General features: G+C 44.2%; 1 protein-coding gene across 1 annotated transcript in view; it reads left to right on the top strand.

Annotated features, from left to right (window-relative positions):
• lrp4 (low density lipoprotein receptor-related protein 4) overlaps nt 1–23,535 on the top strand; it is a 105,275-nt gene that overhangs the window by 74,034 nt on the left and 7,706 nt on the right. The window contains exons 7-30 of the mRNA XM_070839227.1: nt 2,800–2,919; nt 3,184–3,309; nt 4,322–4,447; nt 5,366–5,500; nt 6,288–6,413; nt 6,894–7,124; nt 7,843–7,999; nt 8,606–8,823; nt 14,061–14,237; nt 16,192–16,317; nt 17,051–17,259; nt 17,696–17,777; nt 17,903–18,008; nt 18,105–18,306; nt 18,513–18,702; nt 19,385–19,516; nt 20,095–20,235; nt 20,317–20,403; nt 20,490–20,661; nt 20,908–21,070; nt 21,504–21,729; nt 22,047–22,350; nt 22,677–22,895; nt 23,119–23,253. Of these exons, the coding sequence (XP_070695328.1) occupies nt 2,800–2,919; nt 3,184–3,309; nt 4,322–4,447; nt 5,366–5,500; nt 6,288–6,413; nt 6,894–7,124; nt 7,843–7,999; nt 8,606–8,823; nt 14,061–14,237; nt 16,192–16,317; nt 17,051–17,259; nt 17,696–17,777; nt 17,903–18,008; nt 18,105–18,306; nt 18,513–18,702; nt 19,385–19,516; nt 20,095–20,235; nt 20,317–20,403; nt 20,490–20,661; nt 20,908–21,070; nt 21,504–21,729; nt 22,047–22,350; nt 22,677–22,895; nt 23,119–23,253 (3,910 nt within the window). The remainder of the gene's footprint in view (nt 1–2,799; nt 2,920–3,183; nt 3,310–4,321; nt 4,448–5,365; nt 5,501–6,287; nt 6,414–6,893; nt 7,125–7,842; nt 8,000–8,605; nt 8,824–14,060; nt 14,238–16,191; nt 16,318–17,050; nt 17,260–17,695; nt 17,778–17,902; nt 18,009–18,104; nt 18,307–18,512; nt 18,703–19,384; nt 19,517–20,094; nt 20,236–20,316; nt 20,404–20,489; nt 20,662–20,907; nt 21,071–21,503; nt 21,730–22,046; nt 22,351–22,676; nt 22,896–23,118; nt 23,254–23,535) is intronic.

Here is a 23,535-nt window from a genome sequence, read left to right as displayed (position 1 = left end):
CATGCACATACACAGAATGAAGCCATGGTCCTGATTAACACAGACTATCATGTTTCGCTGTCCTCACTCCAGAGACGCTGCCTCGCTGCTGACAAATCTCTCAGCATCTCCTTCCCTGCTCTCTCGTCTCTGATTTCTCACATGCTCCTTTCATTCGCTCATTGTCTACAGCCGCCCACCACATCTCTCCCCGCACACACGCACTCAAACGCTCGTCCACGCTGGTTTCCCCCTTTGATGTGTTTAATCTGCAGCGCGATGAGCACAGCTTCAAGGTTCTGTGACATCGTTTGGTTATGTTTGTCAACTGAGCTGTTTTTCTTTTTCTGTCTCAGCTCCTCCCACGTGCAGGTTTTTTTAATTGCTGCCTCGCTTCTGAGGTTAAACCGTTTTTTTTTTTGTAAAGTTGAGCAGGCATCAGAGCTTTAAAACAAGTGGAAAAGGAGACAGAAGATAGACCCCCTACATCTTAGATATACTAATTAATCAGGACACACACACATACACACACCGTAGTTCTTGTGGAAAATCTTAAATGGTAGGTGATTTAAGAATAGACTCGACTCGAACACATCAAATGCCCTAAATCCAGTTAGCAGCCCTCCTTTTTAAGAAAGCAATGACAGGAGAGTTTGGGCTGCACGTTCACTTTCGGATCAAAAGCCAGCAAGGATAATAGATCATACTAATTCCTGTCTGATGTTCTGACACCGGCTGGACCGCATGTCCCCTAACTATTCATTTCCTGCTGTCATGTACTCTTAAACCACCCATTTATCATCTGAATTTATATTACTTTGACCAGCATTTGTCCAGAGTGCGAACATCGAGATCGTTGCGTTTAAACTGTGATGTAAAATCGGAGTGAACTGGATTTTTGAACCAGTTTGTGGAAAACACACACACGCGTGCGCGCACACACACACACACACACACACACACACACACACACACACACACACACACACACACACACACACAGGAGGCATTCCTCAGAGGCACAAGACAGCCCATCCTCAGACAGCATTCCTTGGCATCAGCTCTCCAGACACATGAAGGGCGCTTTGTTAGAGAAGAAGCCTCTCTCCATCTCTCTCTCTCTCTCTCTCTCTGTCTCTCTCTCTCTCTCTCTCTCTCTCTCTGTCTCTCTCTCTCTCTCCCTCCTTCTCTCTCCCTTATGTGAAAGCACACACACATCCAAAAACACTCACACTTGCACGCCTCGTTACCGCTTGTGAACACTGATACTGCTTTCGGCTTCATAGCTGAGCAGATGAAAGAGCATAGTTGGTGGGTAAGTGTGTGTGTGTGTGTGTGTGTGTGTGTGTGTGTGTGTGTGTGTGTGTGTGTGTGTGTGTGTGTGTTTGAGAGAGGGGGAGAGGAAGAGAGAGATTGGATGAATCATTTGAGTGTATGTGGGTGTCAGTGTGTCCGTCGGCGCCCACGATGATTCTTGTGGCCTATAAGTCTCTCTCTCTCTCTCTCTCTCTCTCTCTCTCTCTCTCTCTCTCTCTCTCTCTGTGTCTCTCTCTCTGTGGGAGAGCCACCTGCTGTTTTGATCATCTCTCTCTTCTCTCGCCCAGCTGATAAGCCTGCACTGGGATGCTTGAAGTTCTACCACGTCGCTCTTTCTTGCCTTTCTTGCCCTGCGTTCCCTCGTTTGTCACTTTGTCCCTCCCTTATCTGACGCCCACTTTAGTTTTGGTGGGAGCCGACTTGTGCTGTCAGGAGGAAACGTGTCAAAGGAATACACACACATAGAGCCTCACACACTCACAACCTCACACACACACACACACACTCGGGATTTAAGACGCTTATGTTTGATTCAGCTTTAATCTTGTGGTCCACCTTCGTCCTCATCTGCTGCCAGTTTGAGCTTCACTTTGATCTGATCACATGTAGAGATGTGGTGGGAGAATTAAATGTGGGACAGCTATGATCATAAGGCAGCTTAGCTAAACAGAAACAACTCATGTTTATGGGGAACTTGCCTTTTTTCTTTTTAACACTTTGTGGACAGCATTCAGAGAGACAAGCAAACTAAGAATTTCATTATAGAGCGCTCACTAACTCTCTGTGCATATGACAATAAAGCTTTCAATTTTGCGTCAGAGGACTTCACAAGTCCTTAGTTTGGATCTGATCTCACACAGGCTCATGGAAAACGTTCCTTCCTCCAAAAAACCCCGATGTGAATGGACCTGAGGATAACTAGAGCTGATCCCAAATGTGGTCAACCTGAACAGACCCAAACAGAGAGAACAGACTGACATTGGCAGCAGTAAAATGCTTCACCAATTAACAAGCAGCCACAGTCTATACGAGCAGCGATCCATGTCATTGTTTTTCCCGCACTTCACGGTTCAAACTCCCTGAAAACAAATTTTTCAACTGTGACGTTTATGACACATCAACCACTTGGATGTTGGATATATATGGTAAGACAGATGCAACAGGACACCACCCGCCCCAATCAGACTGGGTATAATTTGGACATATAACTCCACCTTGTATGTTAACTTGAATAAACGGCAACAAGTCTCAACTTTTTGGATGTTTTTTCTCAGCGCCTAAAACTTCCATTGCTGTATATTTTAAGTTTAAGTTTGCTAATTGTTAAGCCTATAGTAATAGTATGTCATAATTTGTTGGATCAACAGTCCAAGAACTTATTTATACAGAACTGAAAAGAACTTTAACCCTATAAAAGTGGTTAAATTGCAGCTGTGTTGCCTGCTGGGGTTGTCATGTTTCTCATGTCATTCTGTGTGTGTGTGTGTGTTTGTGTGTGCGCAGCTTCCCACCAGCCGTGCAGATCAGTTGAATTCATGTGCAGCAGCGGGATGTGCATCAACGCTGGCTGGAGGTGTGACGGCGAATTCGACTGTGACGACCAATCGGATGAGAGGAACTGCAGTGAGTAGCTGCCTCCATCAGAATTACTGAACAAATGCGGTTATAGCACTCTTTATGGGGTTGTCAATCTAAAAATAGTATGTTTGTCTTTTTTGTCGCTTATTTCTGTGATCATTTATGTCAATTTCAGTCTTTTATCAGACTTGTGGCTGGTGATGGAAAAACCAGGCATTCACTCTGAATGTCTCAAATCACCTGATATAAGAATGAACGAATAAAGTTTGTGTGTGTGTGTGTGTGTGTGTGTGTGTGTGTGTCCTGCAGCCACGTCCATGTGCACGGCTGACCAGTTCCGCTGTGGGACTGGACGCTGCGTCCGGTTGTCATGGAGATGCGACGGCGAGGATGACTGCTCTGATCGCAGTGATGAAGAGGGCTGTGAGAAAACTGGTAAGACTGTGGTTGTTATCTAGTTTTCTGAAGCTAAATATAACACAGGCTTCAATGGTTGCCATGACAACGGCTCCGAACAGCCTCCCTCTGCTGACAAACTCACTTTTTTCTTTTTTTTTTTTTTCTTTTTGAGAAACACAGTTGCTTTCAAACAATAGACTGATCACTTTGGCAGGTCCTTCGCTGGTGGAAAGACAAACCACAGACGCTGGCCTGCATACTGAGATACAAATTAACTATGAACAGGCAGCAGGGAAAAGATGGTAAAGGAGTTCCAGATAACTTTACAGTGAACCTCTTGAACCCTTCTTGAATTTCCTGTAACATCCCTGCTTCAAAGTTCATACATTTTGTATCCAGTCCATACAACAATAGTTTTTTTTATGTATTTGCTTGTTGCAACATTTCATTCAAACCCTTGATATTATTCTTATAGCTGCATAGTTGCATCAAATCAAAATGTCTGGATTGTCAGGAGTCTCTGGCTGCAATTAAATCTCTGAGACTTTATCGGTAATTAAATGTAATGATGGACTCAGGTGGTGGGCCCAGTGTGGTAGGAGAGGTTAATGGAAAATCAAAAATAAAACACTTAAGCTCCCCTCATAAATGTTGGCAGTGTACTTAAAGCTAAAACATTATTTTTTGGGACGTACCATATTGTATACCGTATGAGGCACAAGAGTTTGGTAAGTTAAGGGCAGAGTGGGAGATAAAGAGTTGTTGCTATAATCAGACCAACTGCGTGTGGGAGAGAAGTAATGGAGAGTGTGGAGACAGTTGATGCAGACTGGATGTTGGACCAGTGCTTAGTGTCGTCTGAATGATCCCGCAACAGTCGGAGTCAAGAGTTTAGATGTAGCTACAATATTCTACAGTTATAACAAATGGATAAAATAACGAGTATATATTTAGCCAATCTCTAAAATGAAGTGCCTGACACACCGACATCTCTTATCGCACTGATCTCTGATATGTGTCTGGGATATATTATCTTCTCTCCCCACAGAGAGTCCCCCATGTGCTCCTGATCAGTTCCAGTGTGGGAACGGACGCTGCATCGGTCAGAGGAAGGTGTGCAACGAGGTCAACGACTGCGGAGATGGGACTGACGAACACCCACACCATGACTGCCGTGAGTCGATATATCAGCATCTGTGCCGGAGCGTGAACACTGAACAGCGAGGCTTTAAGCTTTGCCTTATTTCCGTGAAAGCTAACACAGAATCTGAAGTAACACTTAATTGACTGCCACAACTATGTCAAAGTCATGAAGACTGACGTGAGCATTAAACCTAATGAGTGTTAAATGAGATGCATTGCCAATTGTCATTGAGTGTTCAGATTTGACACTGCTTAAGAAACTTGTCTGAAGCCAAAGGAACAAAGCCTCTTATTGAAGGCTTTATATATAATACAATCTTTTAAACTTATCAGGTGTGATGAGTGTTATTACTGCAGTATTACATACTTTTTGTAAACTTGCAACTTAGGAGGGAGTCTTGTTTATTCCCCTGAGGAGTACTGATGTGTTCAGCAAATTCATATTGCTGTCTGTCCATTAGATTAGGAAATTATAGTAATGATTGTGTGCGTTTCTGACATTTCAACTTAAAGATGTAGCAAAGGAAAGCCCATGGAGCGTCCAGAGTGGAAAGGATTCATGAATGTGTGCAGTAAATTGCATTACTCTCCTAAAAAAGAGCTGGTGAAATTTAAGCCTCATGGTGGCGCTAGAGGAAAGGTCAGGCTGTCAGCAAAATCATTCATTCAGAAGTCTGGATCATGAAGATTAAAACAAATGAAGATTAGAATATATGAAGATTAGAACACATTTTGATGATGACAGTCTGGATTGTATTTGTTTGGAGATTTCTGAGCCTGGACCCGACTAGCAAACATCCCCATCCTCAAGCCTTGCTGCTTGTAAGCCTAGAATATTTAAGACTCAGTACCAGATGAGCGATGATACTCTTTACAGTGTGTGGTTGTATTTACACTGAATCAGCGCGCTGTGTTTATGTTCCCGTAATGTTTCCGGCGCTGCACACAGGTCCGCGCTCCAGCGAGGGCAACTGTAACCAGAATAACGGAGGCTGCTCCCAGAAGTGTCAGATGGTCCGAGGACTGGTCCAGTGCACCTGTCACACTGGATACCGACTGATGGATGACGGCAAAGCCTGCCAGGGTACTACTGAGTGTGTCTCTGTCTGTGTGTGTGTGTCTCTGTCTGTGTGTGTGTGTGTGTACACCTTAGAATCTGATTTCAGTGTCTGCATTTCAAGTGAGTTAGCAGGCTGAGGGGTTATTATTCATGACCTCTGCAGTGTTTGACGTTGTGTTTTTACAGGTGATGGCTTCACCGACTTCCTAAATGACTTTACTATCAAATGACTTTCCTGTTGCTAGTGATGTTACATCCTTTTATGAGCCCAAGTTGGTCCTGGTGAAGTGGGGAACATAAGTAACGTGAAGAAGATAAGGAGCTATCTTCTTGTCACAGAACCTTTTATTGCCCATAATAGAAGTTAAGATTGGATGTCAGGAAGAGCCCAAGTTAACAGCTCAATCAAAGCTTTCAAGCAGGATGAGGTCAAAAGGTCAGCAGGATGTTTCCCAAAAGTATGAACACATTTCCATATAACTTTTAGCTCCAGGCTGAGAAATTATTGATTGGAATGTGACGTTGACCTAAATCTGGGATTTCTGCCACAAGATGAAAGTTTTATGGCCAGAATTTTCAAACTCATGGACACACAATCAAATCTACTTGATATTTGTTTCCAGGTTCTAATGGTGTGTTTGCAAAGTCAAGACACTGATTTAAAATGTGCAGAGTGTAACAAGAAGTGGGATGTGTTCCAAAAGTTTTTCACCTCTGTGCTGTTTGCTTTGCAGCTTGGATTAATTGTTAACCCAGTTTGACGCCTGTCTGCCTCTCCCCTCTTGTCTTCTGCCTTTGTGGTCCGTTCCAGATATGGACGAGTGTGCTGAAGAAGGTTACTGCAGCCAGGGCTGCACCAACACGGAGGGGGGGTTCCAGTGCTGGTGCGTTCAGGGCTACGAGCTCCGACCTGACAAGCGCAGCTGCAAAGCTCTAGGTAAAAACCACTGCACTGTATTTCAACCTTGACATGTGACCACAGAGTCGCCGGCGTTTGACCTCCAATAAAAACATGGTTGCATAGTGTTTATATTTGCTTCAGCAGTAACTGTATCCGTTCCTCTGCCCCGGGGTCTTGGACTCAAAATGAGGTTTGCTCATTCTGAGGGTCTGGACTAGATTTAGATATGCGGTGAAGGTAGAGTGCAGGCCTGGTACAGCAGCCCATCAATCTGCTGCAGACCAGAGTTAAACCCAGGTCAGGACTGTGTGTCAGGCAGCTGCCAGGACTCAGACCTTCACCTCTAGTGAGATTAATGCTCACTGTTATTAAAAGTGACCGTCGGTCCTAACTTTTTTGTCTCTTTCCTCTTGTGTAACTTTCCAGCTTTCACCTCACGTTTGGTCTCTTGCTGTTTTCCTCTCCACTTTAATTCACATCATTGCCGTTCCCGTCCATCTCTCCGTCTTCTCTAAGGTCCAGAGCCGGTGCTGCTGTTCGCCAACCGCATTGACATCCGTCAGGTGTTGCCGCATCGCTCTGAGTACACCCTGTTGCTCAACAATCTGGAGAATGCCATCGCTCTGGATTTCCATCACAGCCTGGAGCTGGTCTTCTGGTCAGACGTGACGCTGGACCGCATCATGAAGGCAAACCTCAATGGCTCCAATGTGGAGGAGGTTGTCTCCACCGGTCTGGAAAGCCCAGGTGGGTACCGTGGCCAGTGGGATGTAGGTTCAAATGCAGGACAGCAGGCTCATTCATCATGTATCCAATTTATTAGACTGTGCTGCTTAGTGTTAAGCTACACTCTGCGCTCACTCACATCATCCATCACTTTGTTCATATATGAGTCCAGCAGTATGGCATCAATATTGTTTAAACTAGGGTCTTTTTTTGTTTTCTCTTTCTCTTATTTTCAATCTCTGTGTATTTGACAGTCTCGTTACAATACTTTTTTCTAAATTAAAGAAGAGATCTAACATCAGTTAGTGAGCTTTAGAGGTGCTGGTAGGTGGTTTTGTTACCTTTGGAGAAAGCCAGGCTAGCTGTTTTCCCCCTATTTCCAGTCTTCACGCCAAGCTATGCTAACCATGTCCTGGCTGTGGCTTCATATTTACCGCACAGACATTAGAGTGAAATCGATGTTCTCATCTAGCTCTCGGCAAGAAAGAAAATTCACGCAGTTCACAAAACAGAACACAAGCTGTTCCTTTAAAGAGAAAGAAAAAGTCTCTTTCTTTATCCCTCCCTGACATGTTTTATTGGCAGGAAAAGGGTTGTTGCCCCAGTAAAACTTTTCCAAAAATAAGAACACAAGTAACAAGTAAACAAACAAAAGACAGAAGAAGAAGTGAAAACATGATATAAAACCATAAAATGGGTTATTATTCAGACAAATTTAAAGTGTTTTTCTCTCCTTTAGGCGGACTGGCGATAGACTGGATCCATGACAAGTTGTACTGGACAGACTCGGGGACGTCCCGTATCGAGGTGGCTAATCTGGACGGGACGCAACGCAAGGTGCTGCTGTGGCAGAACATGGAGAAGCCCCGAGCCATCGCGTTGCACCCCATAGAGGGGTACGAGTCCAAACCCACACACACAAACTGTATAATTCACTGCAGATGGTTTAAAATTTACATACACTCATGTATGTATATAAATATATATATATATATATATCCCCCCTGGATGTGTCCCAGTTGTTGTGTAGCAGCAGCAGGGATTAAAGTTTGGCAGCACAGCAGTGCCCACAGGCGAGCATCTGTGTGGAGCAAGTATTCATGAAAGGGGCAGCAGCTAAGTGTGTTTTCATCCCCGTTTTCATATGCTGCAGTGGCAGGAGAGTTTTGGATGAAGCCCTGGAGAAATTTTAAGCTAGAAAACTCACTCAGCTTATTAGGTAGCTCATTTGCATGGGATAATTGAAAAATATCAAAAAAAGTAGCTTTTCCCTCTGAGGCTGGTCAGAACAGATGAGTGATGATGAGGAGGACATGAATGTCAAGCACAGAGGAGACTTGTTATATCAGACATCTGGCGTGTCTTGAATGCTGACAACAGTTTGTGTTTACCTCTCGCCTTCAACGGACGCCGTGAGGATCAGCTCATTCTGCGCAAACAGCTTCCCTCCCGCAGGTGTAAACAAGTAAACTAACCATGACTGTCCCACTTTTCCTCCTCAGTAAGATCTACTGGACAGACTGGGGCAACACGCCTCGCATCGAGTACGCCAACATGGACGGCTCCAACAGGCGCGTCATCGCAGACACGCACCTTTTCTGGCCCAACGGCCTCACCATCGATTACGCCGGCCGCCGTATGTACTGGGTGGACGCCAAGCACCATGTCATCGAGCGGGCCGACCTGGATGGGCGCAACCGCAAGGCCGTCATTAGCCACGGTAAACAGCCACCTGCTATCTGTCTTTCACGCCTCCTTTATCAGACTCACAACCCCCCCGTTGTTCTAATGAAGCACACAAAAAATGCCAAAAAGAAAAAATGTTAACGTTGATGTGTGGTAAGCACTTTCTTTAGTTGTGGTTTTTTCATTTCCTGCCTTTACCAACTTAATTATATAAACTTAATTATACCGAAGAGCAGGGGATTTCTGATTTTCTCATTGATAACGTGTCAATATTTAAATTTAGATTCATATATTATTCTGTTTAAGATAAGATGACCTTGTAAACCTGAAACACAACGCTTTATCAGTCGTTTTTCTTTTCATTAAAAGCTCTTAGTGAGCTGAAGAGAAGCAGAAGAGATGTTGTGTTGTGTGAGGGATCTGGCCGGGGTTCAGTTTCTCATTAATTACCCCCCACACACACACACACGCACAGAAGGGGATAGATATAGGAAGTAGCACGCTGACGCTACTTCATCATGCCATATGGAGTTAATCAATGCCATACACCCATTAAAGAGCACACACATGTGCCTACACACACACACACACACACATGCACACAGACGTCATAAATGACAACATAAAGCTGTGTATGTTTCTGTTTATGTTGTTGGTTTCTACAGTGAAGCCCGAGCACTAAAAGCAGGGATCTGGCGTTTAAAGATGTAAGCAGGCAGGCTAACGACGTGTCTCACACAAACACACTTACTACGGTTAAGCAATGAAAGCAACAAACCAGCAACAGATCAGGTTCTCCTGCTGGTTCTTACGCGATGGAAGCAGTCCGTTTTTCTAACTTTTCAAATGAATACAGTTTGATTTCCAGCTTCAGATCAGTATACCCTAACGAAGCAGGGTTTTTACCTCCACTGCTGCCTGGCGGTGGATCATTGAGTTATGTTTTTACTCAAGTTTATCAGCTTGTACTCGTCTGTCTGTCAGAATGAATGAATTTTCTTGACATCTTGCGGACAGTCTTGAGTCAGAACAAGGAAACGCAAACTAGAAACGATTCCATTCTGGCTGTGATCCCGACAACTTCAGCTACTAGACAAACTTCTTTGCAGTGACTGTGAATCCAAGAGACATAAATGGTCATTTTCAAGGTGATGAAATCGATCTACCGTGGGCTCAGAAAGGTGCAGTGTGTGTGCACAAGTTTCAGCCTACAGAGTGGCGTCCAGGTTGGGTAGTTTTTTTTTTGTGTGATGAAGTGAAAAAAAGAGTGTTGAAGACATCAGTGACGAACAAGCGTGTTTAAGAGTGAGAAAAGAGAGAGAGGGACAGGGGAAATGTTTGATGAGGGTGTGTGTGTGTGTGTGTGTGTGTGTGTGTGCCATCAGCCCTGTGAGCTCTCCTTAATGATGTGTGCTCTCAGGATAAAAGGCTGTAATTGGCCCTGTCCTTCCTCCACAGCCTCTTGTTTGCTCAGACAACACACAGGACAAATGGGACGTGTGTGTGTGTCTGTGTGTGTGTGTGTCTGTAGTTACATTCAGAGCCACTGTGTCCAGGAATGTTAACGAGTGTCTGTCTCCCTTCACCTATAGTTTTTGTGTGTGTGTGTGTGTGTGTGTGTGTGTGTGTGTGTGTGTGTGCTAGCTGGATGTGTGCCAGCTCCTCTGTCACTGGACCTGGACAGCAGGCGGGTGTTAGGCATAATGCTGCTATCCAGTCTGCACACCTGTGCACCTTGAGGTGGGGGACAGGAAGAGAGGGGGCTGTGTGTGTGTGTGTGTGTGTGTGTGACTGTGTGTGTGTGTGTTCCAGGTATTACTATTGTTGTGGGGACTGTTTACATAGTCACAGTGTGAAGAATCCCTCCTTAGATTTCTCCAGCGAGTCAAAGTAAGTCACTGTGATGTCCTCAGAAGTGATGGACACGTGTGTATGCGTGCGTGTGTGTGTGTGTGTGTGTGTGTGAGATACATCTTCACGAGGACAAATGCTGTGTACTGCAGTTAGTCTTTATTTATTTGGATCCCCATTAGCTCTCTTTGGGGTCCACACACATAAAAAGCATGCAAAACAAGACAAATGACTCGTGCAAAAATAAAAAATCAATGCCTCATCGTCAATGATCTGTCTGCTGCAGGACCGCACACTGGAAGTCCACTCGTCCTGTAGGAAGCAATGAGGCTAGATCAAAGAAACAATGCCCCCTTGTGGACATCTGCTCAGCTCACAGGTCTTAACACGACATCTTGAATGTTGATTCTGATTAATTAAAATATTCATTATTTATCACCAAGTACAAACTATTTCAGATAAACCTCATGTGTACATTTTGCTGTCTTTATTCGTACCATTTATAGTTTTAGAATTCATAAACCCTCATCCATACCCAAAGCTATACGTTTTTCAGTTGCCTTTCATGGTTATTTTGTTCATTTGCTCATGTTTGGTGTTGTGAATTATAATCAGAGTATGAACTACAACATGACATTCAAAGTGTGGATGGAGAAGTTTTAGTTAGTTATAGATAAAACACATGACAAGTCTGACATGAATAGTTTTACTTGGTTTGTCGTTTTGTGAACGACATAACAAGCCAGTTAGCCTAAAGAGGAATGTGATTCAAAAAAAGATGACCACTGAACTTCCCCTACATTATAAACCAAGCAGTGTTCTGTCCAGCTGAGTGTTATTGCGCCAATGACCTGTAGATGGAGAGTGTGACAGATCCAGTCGAGGCGTGAAAGTACCGGGAGGTGCCACATGCAGATTAAAGGGGACATCACTGTGGAGGCTGGGTGGGACGTTTGATGCCCTGTCGGCCTGCAGCTGCTCCTCCAGCTGTCCCGGAAAAAAGGAGCAGGCGGGGTGGGCTGGGGGGGGGCGCAGAGACGACAAGGAGGAAGGTGACCGTATCACAACCAGGCGCCTCGTAGCCGACGGTGACTCAAGAGGAGGGAAGAGGGTGCACTGTTGTCTCCCTCATGTTAGGATAAGATCAGAAAACACACACGTTTAGCCAGCATCGCCTCACACACACCTGGATGTGTCTCAGGAGGAGGCACGAGGGGAAATGTTCAGACGTGATCTCACTGTTTCCAGCTGTCTCCATTTATTCTTGAAAACTGTCTTTGTACTTTTGACTTGACAGGTCCTAATTTAAATAATAATCTAAGTAATCTAATTTAAGAAAAGCTTGTATTTAGACAAGCAGCAATGACTTTGGTGAACTTTGGATACTTAACATTGAGAAATCTCTAAGGGTTTTTCCACCAAAACCCTTTTCTCATTTAACGAAAAAAGCCGAACAGCACTGTTTTGGGATTAGTACTGAAACTCAGGTCCTATCAGCACCCTAATAATACCCAGCCCTACTTAGGACGCAGTGCTAACATGGAAGTAGTAGGCAGATGTAATATGGAGAAAAGAAGCCTCTGCACATTCATGTCTAATTTTAGCATTAAACTGCAAAGCCAAGTTTTCATTCACTGTCTTTACAAAAGGAACGCAGGTCACAGTCGTAGTTTTTAAGGTCCAAGAGGTCACAGGAAACGTTGCTGAATGAAATGAAAACAGAGAAAGCAAATCAAATCAAAGTAATAAACACAAAAGAAGTAAAACAAGTGAAAGGTATGAACACTGTGTCAGCATGTCTTTCTGGCATTTCTCTACTATCACTTCTTGTTACTTATCAGCCCACATGTGCTGGTGCTAACAGAGTTCATGTACTGGGAAACATTTCCTGGATTTTCAAAGTAAAATACGTTTTACGCTCATCTACACTAATGCAGGTGCATTCACAAGGGCATCAAACAACTAGTTTGTTGCTCGTAAAACGAGTTAAAGTGATAAAACTTTTGTCTCATTGAGCGTTACATTGATCTTTATGTCTCATCATTATTCTGGTCTCTCTACCAGTTTTAGCCATTTACCACTTGACATTTACGCCGTGCTGTAAAACACTGTCATTAAATGAGCAGCGCTGTTTTTAAAAGCCCTGCGCCAGCGCACTCGCTCCACCACCACCACCACCACCACCACCACCGCAGCGGCTCTGTGTAGCAGCGGAAATCACTTTTTCCATCCATTCGGCGCTCTCATCCAACCGATTGTGCAGATACTTCAGCGGAGGAGGATTAAGCCGGAGAGAGAGAGAGGACATTAATTTGGAGTGTGGAAGAGTCACCCTGAACAGATGTTCCCAATAGAGACAAATCTGTGAGGAGTTCCCACTTACACATGTTAGTATTTAGGCCAGGGTTCCACTGAACACTGTGAACACTGATACTGACAATTTTCAGCACAAGTTAAACATTTGTACAGAGACTCAAAGCCTTGATGCAAATTTGTAATGGATCCAACTTTTTAAAGGCTCATACGTATTTTCGTAATCTGCTTCTTACTACAAGAGATGAGTTTTACATGAACACATTATTGTCTGCCAAAGGTGGAGAGAACACTGGCTGTGTTTCCCTAGCTTTAATTCTGATTATTGCTCATTTAGACTAATGTTCAGTAGACATTCTGTTCTTAAGTTACAAAAAATGGTCTTGTAAGATGACGAGGACAATAAAAAAAAAAAGAAATCCCAAATTTTTAGGGTTTCCACCGAAGCATTTCCTTGGCTAAGCTCACAAAACTTCTAAAACAACATTTAAACGCATCCAATTAACCTAAAGTTATGAGATTGCTTTTGGATTGGAGCACATGCTGAATGCACTCCTTGTAATTGGTAGATATACTATTGTCCTCCATCTTAAAATCTATAATCAAATTTCATTGTAGACCAAGACAAGAATCTGCTGGTATCTGTCCCGTATCAGTCTGGCCCAGTTTAAAGGTTCCCAGTCTTGCTTTCAGAATGTGGATTCTGGACGGAAAAGTCACATTACTTAAGGAAACCAGCGGAGCGCCTCTGCTTTTGGCCGCTCTGGCCACAACTAAACCAGCTACAGGCCAATGAGAGGCAGAGTAATTGAAAGCAGCTTTAAATGGGGATGATATGACATCAGCCGAGCCCACAGCGCTGAATGGGAGGATGTTTGGAGAGAGATGGTGGAAAAGGCCAAATGCAGCATTTGTTCTTTCCATCTTTTTTGTCTTTGGGTTCAAATGTCCCCATGAACCCCGTACAATCAGCATTTTTTTGCTCATTATAAAGGTGTCAAACTTGATGCTTGTGGTTGAATGCTTTCATAGCACAGAAACAGCTCAGCCTTTCATGACAAATGTCATCTAGCAGCCTGTCTGTAATCTCTCTCTCTCTCTCTGAAGGTCTGCCCCACCCGTTTGCCATCACGGTGTTTGAGGACAGCCTCTACTGGACTGACTGGCACACCAAGAGCATCAACAGTGCCAATAAATTCACCGGCAAGAATCAGGAGATAATTCGCAACAAGCTGCACTTTCCCATGGACATCCACACCCTGCATCCCCAGAGGCAGCCTGCAGGTCAGTACGCAGCCATGTCGGGAGCTAGATTTAAAATTTCAAGTTTATTTAAGGGCCCTGAAATGTCCCAGTAATCCGCAGTAGACTTTGTGAGTGAGAGTAGCCAATGTCCCCTGTCGGAGGATCAGAGGACAGATGGGGGCTAAATGAAGTGAAAGGGGAGACTGCCACGTTGTTTAAGCCCGTTTCACCACAGAACACACTGCTCTGTATTTTCTTTTCAATACGCTTCATCAAAAGCTGCATTGTTGTTATGAACGTATTTTTTTTTTTCTCTCTGTTGTCAAATGACAGCCACGTCTCTAAACAGCGACTTGAATGAGGGCAATCAATAGAATCACAAAGGAAGAATTCAATACATTGTTTTGATCTTGTAGCAAACAGCAGCAAGAAAAAAAAAAGCAAAGAGAAAGACTTTAAGTCTGCGGCAAAAACACAAAATTATGAGTATTTTGACCTGTTAATTATGCACAGCAGTAATGGTAAGTGGAATAGTTGTACTACTTTTGGTTACAAAACACATTGGCAGAAACATACTGTACAGTAAATGGACAAGCGGCGGTGCAGAGATATTCTGTAGACAGTTTCAGCTTGAACTGAGGGCGAAAGAAAACCAATGTTCTCCATTCATGAGGCTTGGACGCTCCTTATATGGCCGTTTGTTGTTTTTTGTTTTTTTTTAGTTTTTTTTAAAGTGAATTCTGGTTGAGAACAATGGAGCCATTTTCAAAACCGCTATGTTTGCAGCCCGGAGCAGCGTTAAATCCTGCCATGCAGCAGGCAGCAGAACAAAATGCCGAACAACAAAACATCAAACAAAAACTCAACATGGGTTGAGGGCGGAAGACGAGCTGGTTGAGGACAGCCACGGAAAACAGGAACCTTCTTTAAGGGTATCATCGCACAAAGGAGTGAAAACGTTTCCCACGCGGTGGCACACCCAGAGATGATAGGGTGATTTGCTGCACTAGTATTAAACCCTGTGGTGAACTGGCCAGTCGACGTGTTTTATCAGCACGACAGCGTGGACTTGTGTTCTTTGCAAACAAACCATGTTGAATTTGAGCTCCGGCCAAGAGAAAGCTTTCGATATCATGCTGATAAAATATAGCAACAGTCCGACACTAATATGAACTCCAAGCTGCCACTGTGTTGGCAGAAAGAGGTCAGGCTCTTTGCTTTGTTCAATTGATGCAGAGTTCAGCTCAGACATGAACCTACACGCCTCACTGAATCTCAAGCAAAACAAAAAGAGGCTTCGGAACGCGTACTAATGTTTGGAAAGAAGACTGAAGCTCTGCAGTCGATGTGTAGTTCATTATATTTTTAGATTAAAAAGTCTTTTTAGATTTGTTGCCATTAAGAAATGCATACGATGTGTGCTGCTGTGCTTCGTAGTCAAAGCGATCGTTTTGAGAAAGAGTCAGATGAAAGAGTCTGTAACATATAAACTTATGCAGATAATAAATATAACAAAGTGGTTTCCACTTTAAATACCTTACTCTTAGACTCAACTCTCCGCTCCAAAAAAAAAAGACTTATCATTACACTTTCCTCACAATATCAAGACTATCGGCCGCGTATGAAATGGGTGTCAGTGTGTTGCGAAGAGTGTCTAAGTCCTCAAATATCAGCAGTGAAATCAGTGAGCAGAGTGTCAGCATTTCCTGTCGGGAAATAGGAATGGTGTGAGCAGCACCATGCAAACAAGAGCAATGGCGTCAAAAATAACCTTAGAAAGATTGTTTGGGATTGTTGCTTCACTTTGATACCGCACAGCAGAGAAGCAGACAGTAAATAGGGAGAGAGAGAGAGAGGGAGAGAGAGAGAGAGAGGGAGAGAGGTGATGACGACATTCAACAAGTAAGAAAAGAATAAAAAATAGCATCTTCAAAACATTTCTCACCACATTAACCACCAGATACTGAGCTGTGTGTCTCTGTCTGTCCTGTAGGTGGCAGAAATCGCTGTGGCACCAACAACGGAGGCTGCAGCCACTTGTGTCTCCCCAGCAACAAGACGTACACCTGCGCCTGTCCCACCGGCTTCAAGAAGGTGGACCACTACAACTGTGCCGATGGTGAGCGCCTCAACACCTGCAACTCTAACATGTGTCATAATGACTTTACTATTTATTACTGCTTTAGACTGTTAAACAACTATTGAATGCATTATGGTTCGATTTAATATTTCTGTATGTAGTTTTAAGTGGTTACTTATTTCATTATAAGATGGTATAAATTGGAAAAAAAAGAAGTAGTTTTTAAACTTCTGATCTACCATCTTTGGTCTTCTGCCAGAGGACTTCTGTCTCTCCTGTGGCTCAAGAAACCACAGAAAAGTTAAAGTTTAAAGGCAAATCTTTGCAATCATCAGCAGTAGTTTAAGAGACAACTGCAATGTTTTACTGATTTAACAGTCGGTCAGTGTTTGGAGGCTAAATAGGAAAAGATAAACCTGTAGGTTGTGAGAGGAAACAAAGTTTTAGAAAAGAAAATGTACATCCACTACAGTGAAGTTTCAGTTAATGGAAATTTAAACAAGTTAATTACGTGTTGGAGTTTAGTGCAGTTAAAGACAACTGCAATGCACTAAAATGGGCTTTATTTTGGCAAAGACTGGCAAAGTTCTTTCACTATCTTGTAGTCTTTAAAGAAACATCTACATTTTATTATCATCATTCTATTTGTAATTCTAGATTTGCCCGTTAAGGGTTGTTAGTTGTCTGTGTGTTAGTGCTGTTGTGCTGTGTTCACTGTTGACCCCACTGTTAAACCTAGAAGACTGACAGAAGACCTTTGGTCTTTAATCAGGTCTTGACAAGTTCCTGCTTTTTGCCCGAAGGACGGACATCCGACGAATCAGCTTCGATACAGAGGACATGTCCGACGATGTCATCCCTTTGGCCGACGTACGCAACGCCGTGGCGCTGGACTGGGACGCCAAAGACGGCTACATCTACTGGACAGACGTCACCACTGACTCCATCAACAGAGCGCTGTGGAACGGCAGCAAGCAGGAGGTCAGTGACATCTACAGTTTGACTGAAGTTAACACAGTTTGTCATCTGTCTTAACACTGAACAGAAGGGAGAGGAGTTCTGTTTATGCAGCACTGCCATCTACTGGAGCTGATGTGAAGGTGCAACAGCAGTCAAGGCTGCTCTGTTTTAGGTTCTAATTTTCATTAAAAAAGGGATTTGTGAAGTCATTTCAAAACGCAAGACAAAGCAAAATTAAAGCAAAAAAACAAATTGTAACATTAATACAAGAAGCTGTCACTGTCAGTTCTTTCAACAGATGGAATAGTGTCTGTGAAATAGTGACTTTCTCTTCACACTTTTGATTCATCAACATCGGTGGCTGATCTTAGCTCGTCTGAGGGCTCAAAGGTTCAAAATGTCATGTGAGGCCTCGTGGAAACTAGAATTCAGATCTGTGATGTCTCTGTTTCTGCAGGTGGTGGTGGACACCAGTCTGGAGAGCCCAGCAGGTTTGGCGATTGACTGGGTGACCAGCAAGCTCTACTGGACTGATGCTGGTAAACAGCCTCTTTTCACATATTGTCAGATAAAATCATACTTCTGACACATTATGGACAATCACCTGCATGACAGTATGTGCTCCTGGATTTCAGTCAGTCATGTCATGTCTTGTGTTTCTCAGGTACAGATCGTATCGAAGTTTCCAACGCTGATGGGAGCATGCGGACTGTGCTGATATGGGAGAACCTGGACCGGCCCAGGGACATTGTTGTCGACCCGATCGGAGGGTGAGATATTTAATTTAATTATTAAGTTTTGAGAAAATATATGAACCCAAACTTCACATGGCACTTACATTCTTTCTGATTCATTTTCTGCTGTAGTTTCATGTACTGGACCGACTGGGGAGCCAACCCAAAGATCGAGCGCGCAGGAATGGATGCATCCAGTCGCATCGTCATCATCTCATCAAATCTGACGTGGCCCAACGGGCTCGCTATTGACTATGAGACCAAACGGCTGTACTGGGCCGATGCTGGCATGAAGACTATTGAATTTGGCAACTTTGATGGTTCCGACCGACAAGTAAATGGACTTTTTCTAATTATTCCTTCTGTTTCCACACTCATTTGTTGGAGTAATTCTTAAAACTTCAGTAGAAGGAGTAATGTATTCTTCTTTATTTGAAGTTTGCTTCCTACTTTTCTGTTAAATTAGAATCAACTCAGTAATATGCTGTTTAGGAATGGTTACACATCTCTCAAGACTTCTACTGCTGTCTTCCCGTACAGGTTTTGATAGGCAGCCAGCTGCCTCACCCCTTTGGCCTGACTGTACACGGGGACAAGCTGTACTGGACAGACTGGCAGTCCAAGAGCATCCAGAGCGCTGACAAGCTCACCGGCTTGGGCCGACACACACTGGTGGAAAACCTGGAGAACCTCATGGACATTCACATGTTCCACCGACTACGCAAGACAGGTCTGTGTGTTGGTATTCTAGATCACTGAGGCGGGACAACGATACGTATCTTGTCGTTTGGTCTCTGTGCTGCGGAACATTGGCTCTGAAATGAATGAAATGACAACTATGAGGTGTCTCTGCAGAAGCCTTTTCCCACATTGTTCATCCAGAGTGGATGTGAACACTTGAGCACAGTTCACTTCACTCATAGCAGGTATTTCATTTCAAATCCAATGTGCTGCAGCACAGAGGCATGAAGTCACAAATAAAAAATGTGACACTGTCCTTACACTCATGAACTACCCTTAACATGTCCTGCTGGGTTCGTGTAGTCTATTGTGTCTGTGTAAAATAAATCTCCTCCTGTCACTTTCTGCCTTCCTGATTTTTGCCGCCTTATCTCAGAGCTCAGATCTTTTGTCTCTGCTGACGCTGGGCGGATTACAGGTAAACTGAACCCAGATCACTGGCTGAGAGGGCAGAGAGCCTCAGGGGCTCATACCAAAGTGAAACCTCACTGATCTCACTGATGTGTGGGGCTCTCCTGTGTTCCCCGAAGGGTTTCACTGTCTGTGTCTGCAAGTTGTGTTTTTTTGTTTGCCCCAATTTCTCCTATTCCCTTGCCATTCTTTTCCTCTCTGCTGACCTAGAAAGTAGGACGGTGGATGAGCTGAGTCTGTTTGTGTGTCTCCGTCTGTAGTGCATAACCCGTGTGCAGTAAATAATGGAGGCTGCAGCCACCTCTGTCTCCTGGCTCCTGCTCCAAAAGCCTCCAGCTGTGCCTGTCCCACTGGGATCAACCTGCAGACGGATGGAAAGACCTGCACGCCCGGTAACAACAACCCCTGTCTGCATTTAAAAAAATATTTGAAATGATTTAAAACGCCCATAAATGTGCTCTAAAACTCATATTAAGAAGATGCTCCTCACAGTTTGTTTCTCATAATCAACTTTAAATGTTATCTTCAGTGTCAGAAACAATCCGGTTCATTGTTCTCCACACATTCATGTTTACATTTCAGCTAGTGCAGAGTGACTGTTCGTGGTGCAGTTTAACCAAATCCAAAGATGTGTTGGCTAAATAATGAAGCTCTGGTGAAGCCCGCAGCAACTGTAACTTGTTTAGACTTTATTAAGATAATGGCATGATGGGAAACGTTGTGCCAAATCCTCCAAACGTGCTACACAAAAGGAAGAACAAAATTTCTTTTATGAGCCTGCAGATAAAAGGGGCGAAAACTTGGCAAAAACAATGCAGAGTTCAAAGTGTCAAAACATGTTGCTGCCAGGAAGATAAAAGCTTGTCAGGCTCCTTTGTATTCTGACAGGAAGGTGTGTGTGTGTGTGTCTGTGTGTGTGTGTGTGTGTGTGTGTGTGTGTGTGTCTGTGTGTGTGTGTGTGTGTGTGCAGGGATGAGCAGCTTCCTGGTCTTTGCACGGAGGACTGACATCAGGATGGTTTCTTTGGACATCCCCTACTTCGCTGATGTGGTTCTGGCCGTCAACAGCTCCATGAAAAACACCATCGCCATCGGGGTCGACCCCAAAGAAGGTTTGTATGTTTTGAAATGCCGGTTTCAAAGAGACAAGGGATGTAGAAGTGAAGAGTCCTTACACGTGGCTTCTCCTGCAGGAAAGATCTACTGGTCGGACAGTACGCTGAAGAAAATCTGCAGAGCCAACATCGACGGAAAAGAACATGAAGAAATCATTTCTACAGGTGAGAGGGGTGGCTTACCTGCAAAATGCTACTCAGCTTCACCCAATCACAGTGTGAAGACTCCATCTGTGCGTCTCTGTCTGTAGGCCTGATGACAACCGACGGCCTGGCAGTGGATGCTGTTGGCAGGAAGATCTACTGGACGGACACGGGAACCAACCGCATTGAGGTTGCCAACCTGGACGGCACCATGAGGAAAGTTCTCGTCTGGCAGAACTTGGACAGTCCTCGAGCCATCGCTCTCTACCATGAGATGGGGTGAGGCTGCTCGAGCGTGGTAGCTTTTCATTTTCAGAGCATTTGGTAAAAATCACTGGTTACTGTGGCAGAGACAAAAATAGAGCTTACGTTTCACTTTAGCACTCAGAGATAGAAGAAGAAAGGTCATAATAATGATTATTACCGCTAATGACCTTACAGGATCTGTACTCTTGTCTGACTTTCAATCTTCTTACACTGTCTGACCTTTGACCCTCTCTCTCTCATTCTGTCTCTCTTCTCCAGGTATTTATACTGGACAGACTGGGGAGAGCACGCCAAGCTGGAGCGCTCATCGATGGATGGATCAGACCGCGTGGTCCTCATCAGTAACAACCTGGGCTGGCCCAACGGCCTGGCCATCGACATGGCCGGCTCACAGTTACTGTGGGCAGACGCTCACACTGAGGTCAGTAGTGACTCCTCGTGGCACTCACAGGACTTTTCATCCCATAAGCCATAAATAGTAAAAGGATAAAAGTCCTGGTCTCTCTTTTTTAAGCATGTGTAATGTTATTGGACCACAATAATAACACAAAACCATAGTAATAATGATAATAATTACAGCCAAAACCTACAAAGCACTTTTCAAATAAGTGCTTCGCAATGAGACACAACATAATGATGCAGACACCAGCCAGTATAGCAACATAACTTTGGACAATGCGAAGAAAAGATCCAGTAAGACGAATCAAATGAGTAACATTTAGAAGTCTGTAGAAGTCAGTGGACACTTAAAGGCTAAATGCTTAATGGCTAAAATGTAAAAGCATTAAAATGAGAGGCATTAGCCGTAATGGAGTGTTGATGGTAATCCCTCTCATCCCTCTGGTCCTCTCTAGCGTATAGAGGCGTCCGACCTGAACGGGCAGAACCGCCACACCCTCGTGACTCCAGTCCAGCACCCGTACGGTTTAACCCTGCTGGGGCCCCACATCTACTGGACGGACTGGCAGAGCCGCAGCATCCAGCGAGCTGACAAGAACACGGGGACCAACACCATCACGGTGCGAGCCAACCTGCCAGGCCTGATGGACATCCAGGCTGTGGACAGGGAGAAGCCACTGGGTGAGTCTGACGACAGGAAGTTGTTTGGCCTAATTGAACTGTAATTAAAATACTGTCATTTTACTTGACTCGTGGTTAGTAGCCTGTGAAAACAGTCGCTTAATATCTTTTATGGCTAAAATAAAGCTTCTGTTTCCTGAATGATGTGTAGTTCCCCAGGTGATAGACAAAGGATCATATGTTGCCTAGAAACAGCTGTTTGTAAACAAATATCCACTGCGACTACACACAGATTTTTGTGTGGCAAAGTGTCTGGGTCTGATTTTAAGTGCACCTCCGTCTCCTTGCATCAATCCTTCTGTCTCCGGCCTCTTCAGGTTTTAACAAGTGTGGCAGGAGGAATGGAGGCTGCACCCACCTGTGCCTGCCTCGCCCCAACGGCACGTCCTGCGCCTGTCCCACCGGCATCTTGCTCAAGGGAGACGGCAGGTCATGTGACGACTCCCCAGAGACATACCTGCTCTTCTCCAACCGCGTCAGTGTGCGCAGAATCTCTCTGGACACCAACGACCACACTGACGTGCACGTGCCGGTGCCCGAGCTGCACAACGTCATCTCCCTGGACTACGACAGCGTGGACGGAAAGCTTTACTACACCGATGTCACCCTGGACGTTATAAGGTGCGAACACAAGCGTTATCTTCCTGCACACTTTGCATTGCTCTTTATGTTTTTGCTTTCATTATTTTTGTTGCATTTTTCTGATTGTCTGTATCAATCAAGGTTATTGTGTATCATCTATAGATTATTTGATTATTTGATTAATTTTGTAGAGAAAGAAAAAACTAGTCAGACAATGAGGCTGAAAACATCGTCAATACTTTTCTCTCTAAAAAGTGAAATAAATGAAAGTGTTTATGTGCAGAATAACTAACCCAATCAGTAAAAGGATCAATCTTAAGACTGAAAGGTTTGTTGACATTAAGACACATCACTGTGTTCCTTAGGCGTTCAAACCTAGACGGCACAGGCATGGAGACGGTGATCAGCCAGGGCCTGAAGACCACCGATGGGCTGGCTGTCGACTGGGTTTCCAGGAACATGTACTGGACTGACACCGGGCGCAACACCATCGAGGTGGCCCGCCTGGATGGAACGAGCCGCAAGGTTCTGGTCAACAACAGTTTGGATGAACCCCGAGCCATCGCTGTGTTCCCAAGCAAAGGGTGAGAGAGGGGAATGAACTGGGCTTCACGCTCCAATTAAAACGAGGTTTCCGATTCACAAGATGTTTTTGGAGCTGTGTAAAGCCAACTAATGAACTACGCTGAAATTAGCAGAGGAAACGTTGTGAGGAGTTATTTTAGTTTGAAAGAGTTTGCCGATATTTTTTTCAAGTTTGTTTGCACAGCAGAAAGCCTCCTCACCAGCTCAGCCTCGTGTCCGCAGGTTCCTGTTCTGGACTGACTGGGGTCACATTGCGAAGATCGAGCGATCTCACCTGGACGGCTCGGACCGAAAGGTTCTGATCAACACCGACCTGGGCTGGCCCAACGGTCTCACGCTAGACTACGACACACGAAGGTCAGGGGCAAAAGCGTGTCTGTGGAAGGAGACACAGGAGCCTTGTAGATTAAATTAGATTAGATATTGTGAATGTTTCATCATCTAATATCTACTCAGATTAATCCACTTCATTAGAGGATTCTGCATATTTGACCAGTTCTAAGACAAAGTGTAAAAACGTACAATATAATTTAATTCAGCCTGTTAATATAAGCTTCAAAATTCAGCTGTGGAGCTTAAACCTGACCTGATAACATTCTCTAACTCTAACCCATGTTAAGATGGTAACAGTAAGTATGT

This window comes from Pempheris klunzingeri, chromosome 1 (assembly GCF_042242105.1).
Source record: "Pempheris klunzingeri isolate RE-2024b chromosome 1, fPemKlu1.hap1, whole genome shotgun sequence".
Taxonomy (NCBI): Eukaryota; Metazoa; Chordata; class Actinopteri; order Acropomatiformes; family Pempheridae; genus Pempheris; species Pempheris klunzingeri.
The sequence above is the reverse complement of the archived record's forward strand: the minus strand, read 5'-3'. Positions and strand labels throughout refer to the sequence as shown.